Raw genomic sequence first — 24,148 nt, 5'->3', positions numbered from 1 at the left:
GTCCAAATTAGCTCAAAGCATAAGTGCTAACATATAGTGATAACAAGTAGCAGGCTAACTAGCTAAAAAGTTAGTTGCGCTAACCCCAAAGCATCATAAATATTTGCTCTGCTAAAGTTAAGGGGCTATACCAACACATTATATAGCAGAAGCTAATGTTAAAATGCTAACTTCAATCACGTTTATACTCAGGTTCTACAATGTCTTTATATATTGTATTTATATCTTGTTCTGTGTTGTCTGTGTCTTATTTGGTTCCTGTATTGTATTGTTATTGGGCGGGAAAAGTACAGAGAAGAAATGAGGAGAGGAAATGGAACTGCATGTGTCTTCACCCTCTTCAAAATAAGAGCATGAATATAAACATCTATCTAGCCGAGGAATTATTAACAGTTGATCACCAAAACTTCAACACGGATGTTGAACTTTATTCAACTAGAAGTTTAGAAATCAGCCAAGTAAATTAGGATTGGGTAAGTGCACTAAATGTTTTCAATGTTAGCAGAAGGCGCTAAATGAAAATTAGCTCCACGGTTAGCGCTTTAGCAAAATGGTGACCACAACTGGTGATAAAAATGGCCTCATTAGCAGCTTATAAGTTGTAAGCAGCTTACAATTTATAAGCCTCTTTAATAAGAGTCAAAACATCTTGATTTAAAACTTTCAAATCCTGGATAACTGGATAACTGAACCTACACCAAAACGTTGAAGTTTATGGTTCCAGCTTGCCAAAGATTGAACTTGGTTGTTACTTTTTGCTTGTGACGCTTTTGTGTTATGAGTTTTGTTTTTTTGTTTTGTTTGTTTCTGGGGAAACTCAGAGGTCTTGACCTTGCCTGGCCTTTGTTTTCAATTTTCTTGGAAGTGATGGAATTTCTAAAAAGTTTCCCCTCAGCCAGCAACTTCAATAATAGATGAAGCAGCGACATCATCCTGACACCCTATATGTCCCTCTCTCAGATTCAGCCATTCGCCCGGTGGAGCGCCAGCGAGGAGGTGGAAACGCAGATGAATAATTTAAAGTGTAGTTTGACTGAATTTCTCCCCGCTGGTGCTCCAGCTGCTTTCAGTCCTTCTCGGTGTGAACAGCAGAGAAGACCAGAAAGGGGAAACGCTACCAGTGCTTCTGATTCCAGGCTTCCAGCGATGGCACCACTCAAAGTCTTTAGGATGACTCTATATGTCTGCTTCCTCCTCTGCTGCCTCGCACTTCCTCTACAAGGTAAAGGCTCTTTGTGTTTTAAAGAGATAACTTATATTTTCTATGTTTTTGTACTTTGATTTGTGATGCTAATGGTTCAAAAAAACATCTGAAGAGCTTAAAAACACCCAGCTTTTTTTTTTTTTGTTTTAGCAAGAAGTTAATATTTTCTGTATGTTTATGGTATGTTAGGGCCATTTTATATAGAAAAAAATAAGTAAATCCAGAAACCACTTGCCACTTTCTTGTTGCATGTGCAGGAGGCTCTACTTATGCTTTTTAAAGACGTACGTTGTGTAATCCAGCAGTCGATGTCATATGCGAGTAAACTGTGTGGTCCAGCAGCAGCTTATTTGGATTTAAAATTACAAAACACCCTAAAACAGCTCAAAATAGGCAGAACAGACCAGACTACAATCTCATTATCTAAGAATAATTTTGTGCGAAAAATGTAAAGAACATATTTTGTATCGCCCAAAGACCTATCCTAACCTGATGGAGTAAGCATAATAGATCACCGATAACAAAGAGCTTCAGTTAGAGACAAGCTGAAACTGGTATTTGTTTTTTTCCCTTGATTGGTATTATTATTTTGTCAGACTGCTGAGTAAAGCAAGAGACAGTCATAAAATTCACCCTATCAAGGATCCCAGAGGCTGAAAACTGTCTTTAAGTACCTGTTGTTCATCCCGAAACACAGAAGTGAATAAACCTGTCAGTCCGGAGGCTGTTTTCTTGTCTTTCTTTGTTGATAATTACAGTAATTGACTCCAGCCATCTTGTCTTGCAGGTTTGGAGATATTTGACCCGGAGGAGGTGGAATACATTCGCTCCAACGCCACTGCAACTGCAGGTGGCTCGGTCACCTTGGACTGCGGCTCCGTTATGCCCGCCATCTACATCTGGGGGTTCACCAAACCGGGAACCGACAACAACGTGGCGGTGGCACACAACTACGGGCAGGGCCCCAAGGTCCAGCTGCAGGCCGGCAGCCTGGGCAGCATCAAGCTGCGGGATGATGCCCCCGCTTTGGTGGTAGAGGACCTGCAGAAGGACGCGGCCGGGATGTACACCTGCCAGGCTCTGTACGACACAGACGAAGGAGCCAGGATCACCTTTTACTTCACCCGGCTTGAGGTGGAGGACAAATAACGAGTTTCCTCAACATCGACAGTTTTAAAGCAAAACTTGGTCACATTGTAAAGCTTAAAGAGCCGGCAGGTGATTAAAGGCGATGAAGACCCCTTAACTCAAAAATCAAAGACTACTTGAGCTGTTTGTGGAGGTGGAAAACTAGTTAAAAAAAACAAAAAAAAAAACTTTATAGACACGTTGCTTGCAGAAGTTCTGCACTTGCGCACAGAGAGCAAAAAGTTGATTCTTTTACTTGCTGTCCATAGCCGTGCATCCACAGTAAAACAAAACCGCTAACTAAATGAAACCTGTAGATGATGGTATTGTTAATTTAATGCTGTGCACCACAGCAAAGAGGAAAATAATGCAAAAAAATCTTTGAAAAAGAACTCAAAACCTCTCAGTATTCTTCTTTTCTCTCTGTGACGGCTATGCCAGGCAAACCCGTTGCCATAGCAACTGACTGACAACAATCGTGCTAATGTATCAGTACTCAATACCAAAAAACACTCAAACATTTCCTAGACAAAGAGCAGATAATTCAGTTTCTTTCAGTTCTATGTTTTCAGGCTTGATGTTTATTTTGCGGTTTTTAATAAGTGATCTCTGAGGTAGATTAGCCACCGCTGTTGTTAGCTAAGCTAACGCTGCAGTGGTTCATTAGCTAATTTAAACACCTGCTCAACTGGTGACCTGTTAGAAAATTGGTGTTCATGTTGCCTTTTAAATTATGTTTTCTAACTGAATTGAAACAGAATTCCACAGCACATCTATATGTTAAAGTTGTCAAAGTCAAGCTAGCATACCGGAAATATTTCTCTCTAACTCGCCTTTGTTTGTAATTAAAACTTTTTCCTGACCTTATCTAGTTGTCGTAGTGTTCACCATTAGTAGCAAAGCACTGCATCCATTATTCTTGCATATATCATGTGCATATGAAAGACTTAGTGCGTCATGTTGATAACTTGACAGCTAAAACCAATGCTAGTCGTTGGCTAGCAGTTTTGACGTGACGCTGCAACATGTCTGTAGTTGAATCCGCAGTTAATTCACATAAACTGAACAAAGTAGACTCAAATTTGTTTCAGCTTCAGTTTGGAAAGATCATAAATCGTCTAGATCAGTGTCCAACTCTGGGAATCTCCCCAGTGCTGCATCAAAAGACAAACAAGCACCAAAAAAATCTTCAAACCAAAACACAATGAAGACACATAGCTTCTCTTGAGATGTTTTTTTTTTACTTGAACTATCTGAAAAAACATTAAATGGAGCCAGAATTTAAGTTTAAGGGTGTGGTGACAATCTACCAAGTTTTCCTTTAAAGCGATCATTTTAATTAATCTCTGAATACAGTTTTTATGGCTCTTTCCTGGATGTTTACACATCTGTTGAAAGCAGCTAATAATGGAAAATATGAGTCTGTCTTTGTAGAGTTAAGACTTTTGTTAAATGTCCTTGTAGCTGAAACTTAATGCAGACTGACACGCTTTGATCAGTGAAGACTGCACTATTGTCTCCTGCAGTCATGCAGTCATGCAGGTTGTGGTTTCAATTTCAAAGCCTTTCCCAGTCCTGACTATTGAAACCACCTGGACGGTGGATTCATTAGACAAGACTGTTGTTTTCCACACATACATATGACTCATTAGTGTTTTTTTTTTGTGTCCTAATAGCTCTGCAATGTCTGTTTTTTATGTGTTTGAGTGCATCAGGCTGTATGTTGTAGCATTCATTGTAGTTGAGATTTAATCTGAAGAAACCAAATTCTGGAAACTTTTTGATAATATATAGAAATCTTTGCACACAACACAAATGTTTTTCTGAGCAATTAGTGTGTTTTAAATAAACAAACTGTTGCTTATTTTTGAAATGAGTGAATAAATAAATGGAAAAAAAAATTAAAAATCTTTAGGTTTTTAAATATTTATTTAGGATTTGACTGGATTTGAACGTTGCCTTTTCATTAGTCATTCGAATTTATTGAAATAAAGGTTTAAAGTTGATCACTTTCTGAATTGCACCACTTAAATACAGAAAGTTTGATCCTGAAGGTTATTGGGATTACAGCTGACACCTTTATGCATCGTTGAATCAGCCTGATTATGCACAATAATTCTGACGATTACGTAATCGGATAACAATTATGACATTCTGCAGATATTTCAATTAAGCCTTTTTTATGCAATGTAAGAAATACATGAAAAGATAAAAATAAATAATTGAATTCTTATTTAAAGTTAGAAAATAAACATTTTATTGCTTAAAATGCAACAACCTAGCATTCCTTTAGTGAATGCTTTGTAACTTGTGGCAGCTAAAAACTAAATACTTTGAGAAAAGAACATGAGAAAAGTTCAGCCCTTTCTGCTTCACTTAACGTAAAGGCTGTGTTGTAATCTGTATTAATCTGCTGATTATCTTTTGGATTAACCAATTAATAACAGGATCGCAAAAGATGACTAATAAGTTTGTTGTTCTTTTATCAAATGTCATTTTCCTGAATGTGTAACATTAGTTAACATTTAATCAATTTCTAAATTAGATGACAATTATTTCAATTATCGACTAATCATTTTCTGCCCCAATTTAAATGTGTCAGTTTATTAAAGCTTTCAATGACCAATTAATCACAATGAACCGTTTGAGTCCAATTTAAATGTCATTAATTTAATAAAACTCAGATGATTTTTAAAAATCTCAATTACAAAATGTATAAATGTTCTGGCTTAATTACTGCTCTGACTGGTCTTTTTGCAAATGGCCCTTTTTGAGTCTGTAAGCTTTAGTTATCGATTAATCGATTACAAATTTAGTTTACGATTCTTTCAATAACTGATTAATCACAATAAATTGTTTTAGTTATAATTGATATGTGTCAACTTATTAAAACGTAGAGGATTTTTAAAATCTCAATTACAAAATGTACATATGTTTTTGGGCACTTTTGGCTTAATTACTGCTCTGACTGGTCTTTTTGGAAAAATTCCTTTTTTGAGTCTATAAACTATAGTTAACGATGAATCACTAATGATCACTAAATTAGTTGACGACTATTTCAACAATCAATTTTATCATGATTCATCAATTCAGCCCTATGATTTTCAGTGCTGTTGGCTTTTATCCAAAAGCAGCATGTTTTTTTTGTGGTTTGGAACATGTCAAGGAAATAAAAAACGCTAAATCTAGAAAGCCAGCGACAGACTGGTGGATTCATGGGTTTCTTTCATTCATTCAGGGCGTGCTGGGAAGAGAACGGTGGGCGGACTGGTGTTAACAGGTCGGATATGCAGCACAAGGGGGCAAAATTCCTGTCCGAACAATAAGTTTTCTTGTTCCATTGGGCTTCTTAATGAAGGGGTGTAGCCGTGTGGGTGGAGGGGGGCATGCAGGGCTGAAGCAGAGTGCCGACTGACGGATGTGGGAGATGGAGAAGCGGCTCATTTTAGAGACAACCTCAGGCTTTATCTCGGTCTCATCAGGCCGGATTGTATCTTTCAGCATCATCCTCCCTTTCCCAGACCATTTTTCTTTCATTTCTGGCTCCATTTTTGACCACATTGTTTCGTTCCTCTTTCAAAGCGACTGCATTGAAATAAAATTAAAGCTGCAAGCAAACTCAACAAACCAGTTCTGTGGACCATTACTTTTTATTTTTGGCTACGTTCACACTGCAGGGGCCTTAGTGCGCAAATCTGATGTTTTTGTTTGTTTTTTTGTGAGTGGTCGTTCCCATTTCCAAATATATGCAATTTGTATGATCTCCTGTGTTAAATTTTGAGTCTTTATGTAATGATCATAACATTGACAATAGTATAAATAATGTTCTCTCGTTAGTCAAACATTACATACACAAATGTCACTTCTTTAAAACCATCCCTAACTTCATACAGAGAATGAGTTAAATTTGTCCTTATTTTTTGTGAAGTCAAAAAATGCTTGAAAATTTGCCCTGCTAAGTTTTCGATTCATTTTGTTTTGTTCTTGTTTCTCTGCAAAAATGTAGTTTGAACATATACTTTATATGTTATGGTACATTTATTTATGTTGATTGTATTATGTTTAACTTCATGAATACTAGAAAAGTTGCTTGTGTGAATGCAACCTACAAGTGTCCCGCATGCGCAGTAGAGGGCGCAGTAACGTCACACGTCGCGAGCGTGCTCAGTGTTTGCGGAAGTAAACATGAATCGTAACTTACGATTTTAAAGTTGTTGTCTAGCACATGAACAACTTAACCCGCATTGTCGTCCTTTATGATTGTTGTTTTTCTTTCCGCTTCCGCATATCAGGGCGCCGAATAGTGACGTTTGTCGAGTATCAATGACGTATAGGTCGGGTGAATTCGACCACATCGAAAAGATCAGATACTATCAACAATCCTATCTTTGTTTTTCAGACTGTCGTGAAAAGATCAGATACAGGTTAACATTCAGATTTGGGTCAAGCGTGAAACCTTAAAAACATTTCAGAACTAAAATCCTTTTGTTCCTGCGACAGAAACGTGTTTTTTCCCCTCCTGCCAGCCCTAATGGCACTTCTGCCGCCGCCATCAGATCTGAAAATAACAGCCGGAAGAGGCCGCGCCACAGCACAGACTCGGTCCAGGAACATGTACCATGACTGAGGGGAGAGGATGCCAGGCGAGCCGGGTCTGGCACCGAACCGGGCCAGACAGGCTCCGAGCGTTTGGAAAGCCCGAACCGAGGTGGTCCTTAGTGAAGCACAGCAAGGCAGGCATCACACTGCAGGCAAAAACTCAAGTTTGTGAGTTTTTTAAAGGGTAAGTTCACTTAATACCCTACAATCATGCTGCCACGTCCTTGTTTGACAATGGGAGTGGTGTGCTGCTCTAGTAGATTGGGTTTGTTTACAGTATTTCCAAAATAATAATAAATATTCACAACCTATAGAAGGGAACAAACGGGTGGAAAAAAATTAAATTTAGGGTGCAAGATTTCTCCATCATCCTGAGATTAAAGAATGTAAATTGGCATACTGAGGAAAGAGAATTATGGGAATAAAATAATTTTGAGATTAGAAATTAAACTAAATTTTGACATTGATATGAGAATTTTTACTTTTTTCCACCAGAATTTAGATTTTTAATCTGAGAATTCTGAAACTTGAAGTCAGATTTCTGGGGCCAAATATATATGATGCTGGCGAAAAAAGACAAAATACTGAAATGAAAACGTAGACTTTCTAGGTTAAAAACCAGAATTCTAGCTGAAAAAAGTCAGAATACTGAAAAAATAAAATAAAATAAACAAAATGAAATCTTGGGGAAAATCTCTGAATTCTCAAATTAAGAATAAAATGAAATTCTAACTTTAAGTTTAAAGTCAGATTTCTGACGGGGAAAAATATCCAAAAATTGAGATTAAAAAATCTGAATTCTGGCAAAAAAATAATTTAAAAAAAGTCAAAATACTCAAATTAAAGTTAGAATTCTAAGATTAAAAATTAGAATTCTGGAAAAAAAAGTCAAAGTTTTGAAATTCTATTTTAGAATTCTGAAATCCATCCATCCATCTTCTTCCACTTATCTGAGGTCGGGTCGCGGGGGTAGCAGCTTCAGAAGGGAGGCCCAGACTTCCCTCTCCCCAGCCACTTCTTCCAGCTCCTCCGGGGGAATCCCGAGGCGTTCCCAGGCCAGCCGAGAGACATAGTCTCTCCAGCGTGTCCTGGGTCTTCCCCGGGGCCTCCTCCCGGTGGGACGTGCCCGGAACACCTCACCAGGGAGGCGTCCAGGAGGCATCCTGACCAGATGCTCCTCAACTGGCTCCTCTCGATGTGAAGGAGCAGCGGCTCTACTCTGAGTCCCTCCCGGATGACTGAGCTTCTCACCCTATCTCTAAGGGAGAGCCCAGCCACCCTACGGAGAAAACCCATTTCGGCCGCTTGTATCCGCGATCTCGTTCTTTCGGTCATGACGAAAGACCATAGATGAGGGTGGGAACGTAGATCGACCGGTAAATCGAGAGCTTCGCTTTTTGGCTCAGCTCTCTCTTCACCACGACGGACCGGTACAGCGCCCGCTTGACAGCAGACGCTGCGCCAATCCGCCTGTCGATCTCCCGCTCCCTTCTTCCCCCATTCATTAAAATCAAAATTATTGCAAAAAAAAAAATCAGAATTCTAAGTTTTAAATCAGAATTCTGGAGAAAAAAAGTCAGAATACTGAGATTACAGTTAATGGCTGGGGAGCCTTTGATAATACAGAGAAGGATTCTCCATAAAATCAAGAAAATCATGGATCATCCCGCTTCTTGGGAAAACAGTGTTCAGTCAGAGGCTTCTTCAGATTCGCTCTGATACAGACTGCTACAGGAGATCATTGAAGAATTTGAATTCTTCAAATTTGAAGGAAAATTACAACAACATTTAATTTCCCTTTGGGATCAATAAAGTATTTTTGAACTGAATTGAAGTTGTAAGACTGAAAGTCAGAATTTGTGGGAGTCAAAATTTTGAGATTAAAAGGGAGAATTTGGACAGTGGAAGCCAGATTTCTGAGATTAAATTCATAATTTGTTTCTATCAGTGGCCCTAAGCCTCTTCTGTAAAATCTTCATATTCTTTCCATCTGCTGGTTGCAGATTTGCCATGTAAACAGAGATTACATCCTGTAAAACTCCAGATTAGCATCAGACATTAGGCTTCACTGTTAGCGCAACCGCTTCACTTCTGCAACAGATTGGGGTCAAAAGGTCAGCGCTGCTCTCAAAGCCGACATGCGTTTTGCGGAAAGTGATGAGTTATCGAGCATCCGGCGAAGCGCGCCGCAGCCGGGCAGATCCAAACAAAGCAAGGAGTGTTTGCGGAGTTCAAAGGTCACCAGATCAAAGGATATTCTGAGAAAATGGATGTTTGTCTCCCATATCTTCTTTTTTTTTTATATTATTACAAAACTTTACACAAACAATCGCTAATCTCCACAGCTTGGAGCAGGACACAAAGGGACAAAACAACAAAAATAAAAAGTATTTCTCATCCAAAAGGCATAAATAATATAAAAGACAAACTTTTTTCTTTTAAACAGATACATTCATATGAAATAATATTTTACTACTACAAAAAATAAATAAGTCTTCTAAAGAGTTCTTGATGTTTCATGAGTTTTCCCTCCAGTGGGATTAAGAGTTTTTGTTTTGTTTCCATCTCTGAGTCTTTTCATTCCTTAACGTCCATTTTGTCTCAGTCCCGTTTCACCGTCACATTTAGAGTCTCTGTCTTCCTCCCAGTGTTCCCGCCAGTTGGGCTCAGGCCTCCTGTGGGCCGGCCGGGATCAGCTCTCCCACCAGGCTACTGCTGGAGATCCAGCCGGGCTTTTCGTCACAGTCCAGGTCCGGCAGGCCCAGCCCGTCCCAGGAGGACACCACCTGGTCCTCCGTCTCCACGCTGTCCTCCGGCTCGTCCTCCGCTGCAGAAACCACAAAAACAGAGAGAGGTGAGACGGCTTGTCAGTTTGTACTTCAAAAAAAAAAGCAAATAAAAAATAACTGCAAAGATTAAAGGACATTTTTTTATTGAATTGTTTTTCTTGTCACACCATTTGATTATGTTCTGTGTTTTTTGTTCTGAACGTATGAATTTAATATTTACCTCCTTGTTTTGATTTGTTTTGTTGTTGCTGTTTTACTTTCTCTTACTTTGTAGATCTTTTTGTTGGTCTGTAATGTTTGTTCTGTGTGCACTAAAGAAAGGAGAAAAGAGGCCGGATTCTGGAGAAGCTCATGGTGCAATTTGTGGCTTTGCTGCAAAGTTTGTCTGCAAACATGAGAAATGCTGATATAAAACCGCAGTGGTGACAGTTCACTGCTGAACTATGAGAGCCTTGCATCTCTTAAAGGGACGGTGTCATAAAAAATTTTACTTTTTTTGCGCTTTACTTCATGTTATGTTATTCCCTCATCTAAAACAAACATGGAGTGTTGCATGTGCGAGACATACTTTAATCTCCATGGCAACCATTCAGCTGTGCAAAACGCCTGATTGGACCTAACTCCACACCCACTCAGCTCCTTCGTACTAGCCAGCAGCAATTAGTGGAACTGTGCATCTCATTATAGAAGCTACTTCTCACTGAAACGCTGGTAAAAACGTTGTTAAAGGGTTAATAGAGGAGCCATGTTGGGACGACTTCCAGAAGGCGGAGCTTCAGAAAGAGCAGGAGTTCTTAAAGAGACAGAGGCCCAATTTTAAGGAGTTAAATCAGGAAGGAAAATTTCTTTTAAGTGATATTTGATATATACAACTATTTTATACCAATTGAAGGTAAAATAGTTGCTTTATTGCGCTACAACATGGCACAAAGAGCCTGGAAAAGACATAATACTTCCCCTTTAAAACAGCGGTTTTAGACTAACACATTGAAAAGTATTTACACCCTTCACAACAAACGTGAATGCAGTGTGTTAGCATTAGCTCTGGGCAAAGTACTCAGCTAGTGTACTTGAGTACAAAACTACCAAAAACAGGATGATAAAAGTCTGGTGTTTTGGTCTTAACTTTATTTAGAAGGATAATTTTGTGTACAGAGACTTCATAATTAATTTTATTTGTTGTTTCATTGATTTATTTTGGATCTTTAAAATGTTCCAGTGTTAGATGTTCAGTAGGATTGAAAGTTTCTTGAGCTTTGAGGTTGTGTTGTTACATTATTATGCCTTTATTACCATTATATTACTTGAAAATGGTTTCAAATCAATATTATCGTTTATTGCGATAACTTTTGGGACCCAGCCCGACAGACCAAAGTGCAATTAAAAATGTAACATCCAATGTAAAATAAATAACAAGGAAACTGAAACTGACAAAAATGTTCCTATCAGTCAAACATGTCAAATGGTTCAGAAAGTACAATTAAGAATTCTAAATAAAATGTAAAATAAATAATTAAGCCTAGAATTAGACTGAATAGATCTGTCTATTGTCACAGATGCCAGGTCTAGAATATTTTTTCCATTATCAGATATTAATATCGGATCAGTGCATCTCTACTTTATAGTTCCCGATTCAAATTAAATTTCTTCACTAATTTGAATCCAGATGGACAAAATTTTATTTCATTTCCCTTCAGGATCATAAAAATATGATTGAATTTGAACAAATATGCTTTAAAATACTAATAATAAACAAGTCACCGGTGCTGTCCCCCTGAGAGTTTTCATTGTTCCGGATCAGACAGCAGGAATGCTGGGAAGGCGACGACCCTCTGTTCCCGTCTGGCGGCTGGAAGCCGGCGTCGGGGTCCGACCCGCGGCACTGCGGGGAAACCTGGCCCAGCGGAACCATCTCCAGCCCGTCCTGGTGGCACGGCGCCACGCGGTGCATTAACGGCGCAGCGCCGTTGGTTTTATTGTAGCATCTGGTCGGAGACGGAGAGGCAGGATTAATACCAAAACAAATCAGGAACGGATCCAAACCGGCTGACCAAACCGTGACACATTGTGGTTTATAAGTTTCTGAGCTCGACGCCGCTTCATCGGTACACGATGTGATTGTGACGCCGCCCCCTCCATTTTCCCAGCAGCCGGAGGTAAATAAACACAGAGCTCATTAGGTCTGCCGGCTGGATGCACACAGAGTAAACTGTGATGCTGGAGACTCTTAAACACATAAACAAGGCAAACAGGGGGCCGGAGCTGCATCTCAGTCTGTGTGCGCGCGAGTCCGTTTGGGCCTCAGAAGCACGTTCTGTCAGCTCTGTTTTGTAAAATGTGAGGAATGTTTAATATTTTAACCAAGATTAACTGTTATGCATCATTTAAGCGTTTTCAGATTATTTATTTTCCCGGTAAAACTGCAAACCATCAGAAAATGTGGAGATTTAAAGTTACAGACCAAATGTTTTAAATCTGAAAAGTGTGGCATGTCCTCCTGTACGTCAATATCTATTACTGGATTAGACGGGGCCCAATTAGCCGCTAATGCTACCGATGTGCATCTACAGGCGCAATTACGAATCGGAAGAATCCGTCACTTATTTCTTATTCGTTTTCTATAAAAAATGAGAATATTTCAGATGTTTTGATGTGTAAAATATTTATTATACCATGATATAAATCTATAAACCATTTGGCTTCTGTCAGCTTTCTTAAGATGCAACAAAATATTTTAAAAATTCCTCTTTTATTTCGGACTATTATTTTGATTTCACCTAATTGCCACTGTAGGAACCACAGTTCGTTCAACACTTTATGAACGAACATTGCATCTTTGATGACAAGCGAGGCAATTAGTCCCGGTTTTGTCATTTGTTAATTTTCCAGAAACTACAGTGGCTGCAGTTTGCCACAAAAAAGGAAAAATAACGCAGAAAATCTGGTGGAGAACAACTCAAAATGCCTCTGTTTTCTCATTCCCTCTGTGTTGGCTTTCCTCCACATGCACATCCGTTACTGTGGCAACCAACTGGCAGCAGTTCGACTAGCTGTCATGGCAGCAGAGATTACGTTCAAATTAAATTAGCCAATTTAAACACCTGTTCCATTGATATTCTGTCACAAGATGGTGTGTGAGTAGCCTTATTTTGAAATGCAGAATTGAAAATCACATGTACCTGTTAGGATGTCAAAGTCAACTAGCATAAAACCAACCTACTTCTCACTTCATTAACATTTTTCTCCCAATAGTATCTCAGGGTGTTTTCACACTTGATAGTCTGTCGAGTTGCAACATTTGTTACGTTTTCAGTTGCTGTGCTTCTCTTTCTTGCTGCACTGTCAAATGAACAAAACCCTTCAAAAAAATCAGTTCCCCTCCTCACCTGTGGGAGCGCTGCGCCAAAAACCACTGAAGCAAATTACATGAAAACCTCTGACGAAGACGCTGAGCGCAACTTCCTTCTTCACAAAATGTAAAAAGATGGAGTGGTGTCAGATTTTAGCGGCTGTAGGATTTCTGTTTGGTCTTTGGTAAAAGACAACGAGCCATTTCTCCCGCTAGCGCTCGGCTAACCCGTTTGTTTAGTCCATTTTAATCTACCTGTAGTTCATTTGTCTAGAAGGTCCGGTTTCTTTGAGGAGGTGTGAATGTGTAATCAAACTCTGATGCCGACCAACAAAGCAAACTCTAGTTTGGCTACAAACATAGATGGTTGAATTCTGTTGCGGTTTGAGCGCTAATGTGAACGTCAAGCGGACTAAACACTGCTCCAAAAGCAGGAAGTGAACTACAGCGAGGGCATTCTAGGTAAATACAAAACCAACTGGAGAGTCTAGCGCTAGCAGGAGTAGCTTGTGGGTTTTTTTACCAAACGGAAAATAGAGAAATCTTACAACCGCTAAAATCTGACACCACTCCATTTTTGTTTACATTTTATGAAGAAGGAAGTTACACTCAGTTTCTTCTTCAGATGGTTTTGTGTCATTTCCTTCAGTAGTCCTTGGTGCAGCGCCACCACAGTCGAGGAGGGGAACAGGTTTTTCAAAAGCGAACCAAACCAACAGAAAATGTAACAAATGTTGCAATTTTAGTCACCAAAGGCGGCTTTCCCTGGATCCACTGTAACTGAATTCAACATCTTGATAGATATCGAAGTTTGCGTTAGAGACAATCCAAATAAAGAAACAATGTAGGAATCGTCAATAAATAGAACGGAGCTCAGCGTGTTTCCAAAAAGCACAAAGCCAAATACAATGACAATAGTTGCCCCCATTTGAGTTGCGTTTATACAGAGCGCTGAACATTGAGGGTGAAGTTCCTGCATAAACTGTGTGGTACATTGTAACCTGTGTAGATTATGCAGAAAAACATGTTTTTTTGTTAGTGAAATGGGCTTTGACCATGTTTCGCTGTTAATCTCAACTCGCAAATCTGTTTCCCAATGGGTTTGGACTTTTCATTTGTAAGAGGATTTAGCATCATTAGTTGCCCATAAAAAAAGAAATCAATTTCTTTTTATGGTTGGGACTCATTAAATTTAAGAAAATGTTCTACGGGATTGAAGCTTGGCTGGTCATCTGGAAAAATAAGTGATGATTGTACAAAATGTCTTGGAGAAAACTAAAGAAGTCCTTCTGTAAAACATCATGCTTAATTTGTATTTGCCTAAAAGACATAAAACCACCTTCTTCAAACAAGTTTTAAGTTTTTGTGATACCAGTTGAAAAATATACTTTGACCAATGCCAGGAGGAAAGGCTGGTCTTAATAAGCGGCTCCATTAGATATTTTCCTCTCCCAATGAGTCTTAATGTTACGCCAAACTTTTAGTGTTAAAAGCAGTAAGTTTTTGTTTCTAACAACAATTGTCTACATGCAATTCTGGTGTTTAAAAAAAGAGTTTCAGCATCTTGAACTTAAGCCAACATAGTATGCCCAATAATAATATAACTTAGAAATAACCTGACCTAGAGCTGGGCAATTTCAATTTCTGATTTTAATGGTTTTTTCCTCTTAGTTTCTTTTTCTTTTCAAAAAGTGACTTATTTCCAATAATGTCTTCTGTGAGTTGTGCAGTTATTTAATACTGAATATGATTAAGTATTCAACATGAAATTATTAAATATTGCATCATATTCAATAATTTCACTGAACTCCGATGCAGAACCGCACAGCATTCTGGGGGATGTAGGCAGAGGAAATGTTTAAGCCGCTCAGTCTCAGGTTGGTGGAATCAACTAACTCACTCACTCTTTGGTTACCTAGCAACTCATCCATTCTTTGGTTACCTAGCAACAACCTGTTAAGCAATTTGCACAGCAGCAGTTTAAGGTTTCCCCACCATGCCTCATAACAGCTTAAAATTAAAAAACAACAGCGTGAGGTTAAAGGTCACAAGGAGACCTAGGAAGGAAGGAAGGAAGGAAGGAAGGAAGGAAGGAGACAAAGAGGCCAGGGAAGGAAAAAAGAAAGAGAAACAGGAATGAAGGAAGGCAGTTTGAAGAGAAAAATCTCCATTGTCTTTAAGAACTTCCTCCCACCTGTTGTTGTTGCAGAGGTTCTGGCAGCTCATACACTCTGATGTCTCTTTCTGAGGAAGAGCCGTGTACAAACTCCCACCCTGACAACACAACACCAACATCTGAGTTAGCCTCCAAAAAACAGCGGACAGACCCGTCTGCTCCGGTCGCCAGCGGAGAACTCACATTCAGGTGGTGGTGGGGGTGCGGGTGCTCGCACTCGTGGGTGCTGTGAGGCAGGGTGCCGTCGTGGCCGTGCGGTACGAAGCCGCCGGAGCCGTTGAGCAACGTCAAGCCGTTGGGGAGTTTGTGGTGGAGGTGATGGCAGCCCTGAGGCAACATCTGGCCGCCGTAGCCGCCGTGAACGCCTCCATTCACGCGCCCGCCGCCCGTCGTCAGCGTGGTGTACTCGAGCACGTGGCCGTTCAGGTCCGCCGGCTGGTACAGGTAGCCAGGAGGGTCATACTCTGCAAGGTGGTGCATAAATGGAGAGCTTTAGCCCCTTTAAACCTTAAAATCAAGTCTTATTTTGCTAAATTCACTTTTTGCATTTGCATTTGGGTCTCTACTGCTTCTAAAAACAACTCAACCCAAGCCAACAGGTTAATGTTTGTTGGTGTCTGGAAAATTAGCCATTTCAAAAACATTTGAAATGCAATGTCACAAATCAGCAGGCACTGCACTGTTACCTAGCAACCGCAACAGAGGTTGTTATTGCTGTGTCTTATTAAAACCAACAGGTTGAAATACTGATCTTACCAATCTGATTAATCTATAATAAAATGCAAGATTTGTTTATTCGCACTGACCAAACAAAGTTAATTTTCCAGTTTAAAAAAAAAACAACTTTTGTTCACCCGAGGAAGCCCAATGAATGATGGGAAAAGGCTGCAGAAAACGTAGACCTCTGATTCTTTTTCAAATTTCCCCCAAAGCTTTAAAACCCACAACTATTTCCACATCCAGAAGGTCAAAGAGCGAACGTACCGAACCATAAGCCAACAGTTTTGCAAGCACCTCGGGACAAGTACATGCACTGGAATATGACTCACAAGCCGCCGCGGAGCCAACTATTATTAAAGGTGGCCTGTTATGCTTCCCTGAACAGGTTAGGATAGATCTATAGGCTATGTACAACATGATAAATACATTCTTATTTGGACAACAATATTCATAGACAATGAGATTATAGACTGATCAGTTCTTCCTTTCAGAATGAGCCGTTTTTGGGCGTCTGCTGTTAGCCACGCCCCCTAACTTGACGTTTGCAGCCATTTTCACATATGGGTGTAAACAGATGCGCAAGTATACAACCGTCTTTGAACATTACATAAACCAACAACAAAACTCGTCTTTTCAGCAGCAATTGCACAGCGCATACATACAGCGGTAAAATCAGCTGACCAATCTCGCTAGGAGCTCTGGTTGGGTTGCTAGGTAACGGGCTGTGCCTGCTGATTTGTGATATTATATTTAGTGATATGAAGAATACTACACTCAAAGAATAAAGGAAAATCGGATTTTAGCAACAAAAAAATCAGAATTGAGCATCACTATCTGCTGTTCATCGTCAAAAATCAGCTTTTTAAAAAGGTTTTTAGAAGCAGTTGAGACTCAAATTGAAGTACAAAAATGTGCAAAATGTGAATTTTGCGTCATCAGTTGTTGGTCTCACTGTGCATGTTGTTCTGCTGCCGGTTCCTCCACAGACACATGGCGATGAAGGACAGCAGGATGAGCACCATCACTCCCAGCACGCAGCCGACAATCAGGTACAGCAGACCGCCGGGCGGCGTCGGGGGGTCTGGAGGATGCGGGCCGGGCGGGGTGAAGGGGTGCTGACTGGGCGAATCCGGAGACTGACGAGCTGCAGAGAAGAGAAAGAGGAGCGGCGGCTTTAGAGGAGAAGCGTTTGCTGATGACATCATCATCATCGACACTAGAGGCTGAAACTCTCACCTCTGGTCTCACAGATCATCACGTTGCTGTAGTCGCTCTCCCCACCGCCATTGAAACATTGCATTTTGATGTCATAGGACGTCTCTGGCTGCAGGTGGCCAATCATGTGCCAGGTTTTCACACCTGAGACGACGATGACGACAAACGAGACAAGAAGTCAGAGATACGCATGAAGATACGGTCAGGGGTTGCTTTAAGGACGAGGAATCACATTTACCGAGTGCTTTGTAGTTTTATGTCATTTTTAGATTAAAGGAAGCAAGGAAGGACACCAAGGAAGTGATGAAGGAAACAAGTAGACCAAGGAAGGAAGGAAATTAAGAAACAAGGAGATAAAGGAAGAAAACCAAAGAGGGAATGAAGGACACACGAAGAACTAGGAAGGAAGGAGGCAAAAGTAAGAAAGAAGAACACAGTGAGACCAAAGATGGTAAAAAGGATACTAGGAGACCAATGAAGGATGAAGAGAACCAAGGAAGGAAGGACACGATGAGACCAGGGAAGACCTTGTGTTGTGAACACAAGGAAAACAACAAAGGAAGCATATAAGAAGATGAAGTAAGGAAGGAAGGACACAGAGCGAAAGGATGGAATGAATGAAGGACACAAGAAGACCAAGGTAGAAAAGAAGGAAACAAAGAAACCAGGGAAGGAAGAACATCATGAGAATTGGAAAGGAAAGAAGGATAAAAGGAAAACAAGAAGGGGAAAAAGCCTACAAGGAGACTAAGGTAGGAAGGAAGGGCACAAGGAGACCAGGGGAGAAATAAAGGAAACTAGCTTTCTTTACCAAGATAGTAAGGAAAGACATGAAGACCAAGGAAGGAAACAGACTAGGAGACCAATGAAAGAATAAACAGAGAAAACAGATGGAAATAAAAACACAAGAAAAGCAATTAAGGAAACAAAACGAAGGAGGAAATTTAAAGGTTTTGTGCAGAAACCTGATAAATAAAACTGTTTATGAAAGACAATGCGACTACGGAAGGAAGGAAGAACATTTTTTTTGGAATAATGAAGTCTGGAAACAAATGTTTTGTCTATTTCCTTGTTTTCATTCAAGGAAATAGACAAAATTTCCCTTTTTTTGTCTATTTCCTTGAATAGACAAGGAAACAAGTTCAGACTATTTCTGAACTTGTTTCTGATGGAAACAAGTTCTGATGTTGATTGATGGAAACATCAAGTTCTGTTCTGTTTCAGGTTTTTCAGCCTCCACAGCCGTCCTGTAGAACGTGGTGGAGAAATTTAAACCACAGATACGTTTCTGTAAGGAGCCAGAATTTGTTAACCAAGTGTTTTCCCTTGGTCTCATTTTCAGTGCAGTCCCTGTTCACAACCACAACAGTAGACCAACCGGGACCCAGACGGTCGCATCGCTCTGTTCCAGCTCCATATATGGCCGCTTCATGTTTGCTCTGGCTGGCCTCCAGTGTTCCCACTCCGTACATTCCCCACGGCTCAACAACCACACACTGTCACACCGCAGCAACGCGCTGCAGAATCACACACCAGACAACGGCCTGTGGATGTGGAAACGCTACATTTCCAACAAATGAGGCTGAAATAAGCTGCTGCTTATGGTCCGAGTGGTGCAAAGTGACCTTCTGAAAACACGCTGCTGCCTGAACGTACGGAGGGCTGACTGATAGGAGTAAATATGTAAGTTAATTAGTGATATGCAGACCAGAATTTTATCTGAGAAGAATCAATTGGAATAACTTACATCTGTATAAAAATCTCATTTTATTGCATACAGTTAGTATTTAAATATTTCAAATTTGTTGTTTTATGAAAGAAAAGCAACATAGAGCGGTAAAACCAGCTGACCAAACGTGATAGTACTCAGTTGGGGTTGCTAGGTGACAGTCAGAGCTCCGCTGGGGTTGCTAGGTAACGGACTGGGCTTTGCTGGGGTTACTAAGTTACTAACTGCTGATTCTTACATACGTAAGAGTTTTGAAACGGCTCATTTTCCAAACACCATCAGCCTGCCTGACTGGCTGAAACTTTGTTTTTCTCCTGTGTTTAAGCAAATCCAGTCATGGGCACGTTTCCGCTACTGCGCTGTTAGTGGCGTTAAGTTAGCATGTTAGCGTTTTCACTGATTTTGAAAACATTTATCACACTTAGATTTCCCTAAATGTATTTTTTCGGACAAATTCTGAAGTGCTAGTTTACTTTTTGCCGTTTTTAAACTTTCAATTGAATAAAGTTTGGCATCCGTGTTGAAATCTTGGTTTTTGACTGTAAATAATTCTTCAGTTAAACGTTTACATTTATGCTCCTGTTTTGAAATAGTTGAAGACTGTTTATTTCTGTTTCCTCTCCTCACATTCTGTCTCTTTTTTCCATAAAATTTATTTCAAACAAGAAACTTCCAGGGACAAAATAAAACCAGATAGTAGAGAACCAGATGGGCACTCTGCCACTATTCTACTAATGCACCAACAGCAAAGCTAATTTTTCGCTAATTGGCTTGTTTTTAAACTTTAGATTGAATAAAGTTCAATATTTGTGTTGAAAGTTTATCGACTGTTAAGAATTCTCCAAGCAGACAGACGTTTATATTCACGCTTTTATTTTGAAATGAGTGAAGATTGTTTACGCAGCATTTCTGGTTTTTCTCCTCATGTTCTTAATGCGATACGTTTACTATGTACCCAGAATGCATTGCTGTGTAGTTGTACAGTAAATAGTTTAAAATCTACTGATTTCTGACTGAAGCCATACCGAGTTCAATTCGGTAAAATCAGCAACAACATAACATCGATTTTATTAAGTTACTTCAATGCAAAGCTACTAAATTTTCAGATAGCTATATATCTGGCATTTATATTATTAGTTTTAGTATATTGTCAGATCAAGTAGAAGCAGATTTCTTCTGATAAATGACCCCAGTTGTGTTGATAACAATCATCTGTTTTTTGTACATAGAGCACCGTCTTTAAAATGCTGAAATTAACATGCTGTCTGGATTTCAAACAAAGAAATATATGTTGAAGTCTAGTTAGAGATCGGAAAAAACCTGAAATTGACCAGAAATCCTCTAAATATGGCTGCAGTTTGTTTAATGTACTGAACTCAGAGTGACATTTTCAGCTGTTTTGATATTTTGGAGTCCAGCCAGGCGACGGGTTTGGAAAGCCAAATGCTCAGATGTTGCAGAGTCGTGTTGGGTCAATAGATGCCTCTCCTTCCCTTCCTGCAGCAGGCTCAACTGTTAGCATTCCAGGCAGCAACCTGAGCCCCTTTCCTCTGAACGGGCTCCGATTTCAGCCCGTACCATTAGCAGTTTATTAAAAACAGACCCCAGAAGACACCCTGTCTCTATAAATCAGACGGACAGAGATGTCCTCTCTTCACTACTCCCAGTATCCGTTACGTTTCCAGCTCCAGTTGATCTGGACACTCTGAGGTTACATCTACGGCAGGACAACGCTGTCGACAAACACTCTGTGAACTCTCTCTACAGCGTGCTTTAAAAGTTACTTGTTATGCTTCCTTGAACAGGTTAGGACGGATTTATGGTGTTATACAAAACATGTCCAGCATATTTGTTTTGTACAAAATCATTCTTAGATAATGAGATTTTAATCTGCTCAGTTCTGCCTATTTGGGTTGTTTTAGGGCGTCTTGTCACTTTAATAAGCTGCTGCTTATTGGGATTCAACAAATAAATCAACGTTTACACTGGCACATGAAAATAACTGCAAACAGTTTTGCATCCATGCACATCTCAGAGCGTTCTCTGGAAGGCAGGTAAGGTTTGCATTTCATTAGGAAATTAAGGTCTCAAAGTTTGGAAAGGTTGAAGTCCAGTGGTTCCAGTCAGTGATGGTCTGGGTCGTCATGTCAACTGCTGGTGGTGGGCTAGTGCATTTTCTAGAGACCGATGCAGCTGTCTACCAACATCAGAGCAATTTAGAGAAGCTGAGTGACTCAGTGGCACAATAATGTAACCATTTTATCTTTTTATTTTTTCTTAGTATGGCCTTAATAGTCCATCAAACATTGAACAGCGGTAAAACCAGCTGAACAAACGTGCTGGAGCTCAAACTGCTGTGTAAACTGTATCATGTTGGGTTGCTAAGCAACAAGCTTGACTTTGCTGGGGTTGCTAGGTAACAGGCTGGGCTATGCTGGGGTTACTAGGTGAGAGGTCGTGCCTGCTTATTTGTGAAGTTACATTCAGAAAGCTTATATTTCAAACACCAAAACACACCGACTTATGTAAGAAAAAACAAAACATATTTTTAAATTGTTTGGAAACAGTAGAGACCCAGAAAGAAGTACAAGAACTTGCAAAATGTGAATTTTACGCAATATGTCAGCTGTAAACTCCTCGGTTCTCTCACCTTCCACCACGTCTCTTTTGTAGTCGCTGTCATTGTCGCTGTCCGTGGGTCTGTAGTAGATGTAGAAGCCTTGGATCGGAGTGTTGTTGTTACTCGAGGGGTCATACTGGCAGGAAAAAACACATTTGTTAGACGGCAGAAAATCAGCGGGCAATTACAACCCAAAGCGAGGCCATTTTCCCCCGCGGCTAATGGCGGGCCTTGATATCAGCACATGATGATTGCGCTGTCTGCCCGAAGCTCGGGGAAATAATGAGGCCGGCTGAAATCAAGTGGAGAAAATGAGGGGAACTATCTGCATCCGTCTGCAGCTCAAACAGCAGAATCAGAACAAAGAGGGAAATTTCTTCTTTAATCAGAAAACATTTGAGTCTCAGCTGCCACAGGAAACAGGAAACAGAAATTCAGTCCATACAGGAAGTTACCATCGTAAATATTAACGCAAATTTCTCAAAATTCGTTAAGCTAGTTAACAAGAATACTAACACTGTTAGCTGTTTTACATCCCTTGTTGGTTATTTAATGCTCTGTTTTACAGAGATGAATTTCTTTAATCTCTGTAAAACATTTTATTTTAATGCTTGTCATACGGTATATATTTCCTAAGCATCTATATTTCATTTATTTGCTTTTAAATATGATGAACATACTAAAACATGGGAGAATCTGAATGATGCAGTGGTCCTCACATTTCTTCTTTTCTGAGCTGTGGAAGGCTCTTTATCAGTTTGGAGGCTTAATATTCGCTATTTTTTTTTTTTTACTAATGTAGGAGAAGAACGAACCAAGAAAAATAAAAAGGTCAAAGTGTTTTAATGTTTCAAAATGCCTCAGTTTCTTTCTATTTCTATGAAAGTAAGTTTCTCTCAGTTTCTCCAAAAGACAGAAATCCATCATCTTTTCTGTCGACATTTCAAACATAACAGACAAAACGAACTTAGAACTATTTAAACTAGACATAAATCATTTATCTTAAGTCAATAATTCCTTAATATTGATGAAAAAGTGCTAGTTCCACCAGCAGATTGTTTTATTGATAGCAAGACATTTCTTTCTCTGTTATTAGTGAAATAATCTACCAGTGAAACAAGTATCTTAATCAATATTATTGGTAGATTATTTCACTTATAACATGAGAAAAATAACTTATTTGCCAGTGGAAATAGTACTTTTTCATAAATAATAAAGAATTATTGACTTAAAACAAGTCAATACAAAATTACTTGTAAGTTAATTTTGTCTTATTTCAAGTGCAACAAGACATTTTAACTAAAAAATTACTTGGCAAGATTTGGTGTTTCTGCAGTGCACAACCAGTTTCTCATCAGGTTGTAAATGAAAGTGTTTGTTTTGATCGACTCACGGTCCAGCGCAGCATGATCTGCGTGTCGCTGATGGCGTCCGTGGCCAGGATGTGCGGTCCGGCCACGGGCCGGTCGGCCTTGTGAGGGCTGGCGTTAGGGACCTGGTACGGCTTGGAGGGCGTGCTGGGCAGGCTGTCGCCGTACGTGTTCGAAGCCAGGACCCGAAACCTGTAGGTGGACCCTGCCACACGAAAACATTCAGATTGAAAAATACATTTTTGATCCCAAAGGGAAACTAAATGTTTTCTTAACTCATATTAATTCAGATTCTTCAGAGTCATTGTAGATGGTGATGGCAGGAAAGAAAGCAGGAAGCAAAGCTCGAAAGTAACCAGTTATATTTGATTTGTAGAAAATGAATGTACTTTTTGGAGTATTTTTACTTTTTATTTTTACTTGAGTAATTTTAATAGAAACTTCAGTAAGATTTCTGGATACTTTACACACTGTTTTAACTAAAAATTCACCAGACATACCGGTAAACACACATCTGCAGTTTTTGTTAAAATTTCACAAGTTTGATTTTTAAAGAAATTGTTTCTGAATTTTTTATATGTATTTATTATTTATGTCAATTATTTTCATTTTGATCTTTAACATACCGAAGTTTCCATGTAACTTTATATTTTGATCCATCTGATGATGAAATTTTTAAATATTAAATGGTTGATAAATTGATCAGTTGAGTCGCCTTTTTAAAAAATAATTTTTTACTCTTACGTTATTTCTTGGACGGCTTACATTTTACTTTTACTTGAGTAAAAATATGTTGACGTACTTCTACTCCTACTTGAATATAATTTTTTGGCTTAACTCTGCTAAGATTTGTTGATGTAGGAGAAAATCTGGCTGGATTAATTCAGATTTTCCTGACTGACATGAAACCTCACCAGGCTCCAGATTGCGGATTTCCACAGACAGCTTCAGAGGCGAGATGTTATCCGCCGCCACGATCCACTCCGCGCTGCGGCCGCGCCTGTACTCCACTCGAAACGCCGTGACCGGGGAGCCGCCGTTGGCTCGAGGGATCCATGCCACGTAGACCGAACTGTCGGTTGCCATGGAGATGGTTGGACGGTCGGGAGCTTCTGGAACTGTGAACGAATCAAATGAACATCAGGACTCAGGAAGACAGAATTGCAGTCTTTACTCTGTTACCTGTTACCCAACATAAGTGAACATGATCAGGATAGCCTTTCAGCTAACATTAGCTTTCTAGCTAATT

General features: G+C 39.7%; 2 protein-coding genes across 2 annotated transcripts in view; one reads left to right on the top strand and one right to left on the bottom strand.

Annotated features, from left to right (window-relative positions):
• The first annotated feature begins 676 nt into the window (after positions 1–676).
• LOC114161399 (uncharacterized) lies at positions 677–3,594 on the top strand. The gene is made up of 2 exons (XM_028044654.1): positions 677–1,222; positions 1,992–3,594. Exons 1-2 carry the CDS (start codon positions 946–948, stop codon positions 2,351–2,353), a joined length of 639 nt encoding a protein of 212 aa, XP_027900455.1. The 5' UTR covers positions 677–945; the 3' UTR covers positions 2,354–3,594.
• Positions 3,595–9,200: 5,606 nt separating this feature from the next.
• Positions 9,201–24,148, bottom strand: part of cdon (cell adhesion associated, oncogene regulated) — a 58,702-nt gene continuing 43,754 nt past the window's right edge. Inside the window, exons 11-19 of the mRNA XM_027999003.1 lie at positions 23,814–24,017; positions 22,923–23,104; positions 21,560–21,665; positions 17,202–17,324; positions 16,918–17,109; positions 15,429–15,709; positions 15,264–15,343; positions 11,482–11,705; positions 9,201–9,758 (exon numbers count right to left, since the gene is read on the bottom strand). Coding sequence (XP_027854804.1) covers positions 9,598–9,758; positions 11,482–11,705; positions 15,264–15,343; positions 15,429–15,709; positions 16,918–17,109; positions 17,202–17,324; positions 21,560–21,665; positions 22,923–23,104; positions 23,814–24,017 — 1,553 coding nt within the window. The 3' untranslated portion in view covers positions 9,201–9,597. The remainder of the gene's footprint in view (positions 9,759–11,481; positions 11,706–15,263; positions 15,344–15,428; positions 15,710–16,917; positions 17,110–17,201; positions 17,325–21,559; positions 21,666–22,922; positions 23,105–23,813; positions 24,018–24,148) is intronic.

The sequence above is a fragment of the Xiphophorus couchianus genome, chromosome 18 (genome assembly GCF_001444195.1).
Source record: "Xiphophorus couchianus chromosome 18, X_couchianus-1.0, whole genome shotgun sequence".
Classification (NCBI taxonomy): Eukaryota; Metazoa; Chordata; class Actinopteri; order Cyprinodontiformes; family Poeciliidae; genus Xiphophorus; species Xiphophorus couchianus.
The sequence above is the reverse complement of the archived record's forward strand: the minus strand, read 5'-3'. Positions and strand labels throughout refer to the sequence as shown.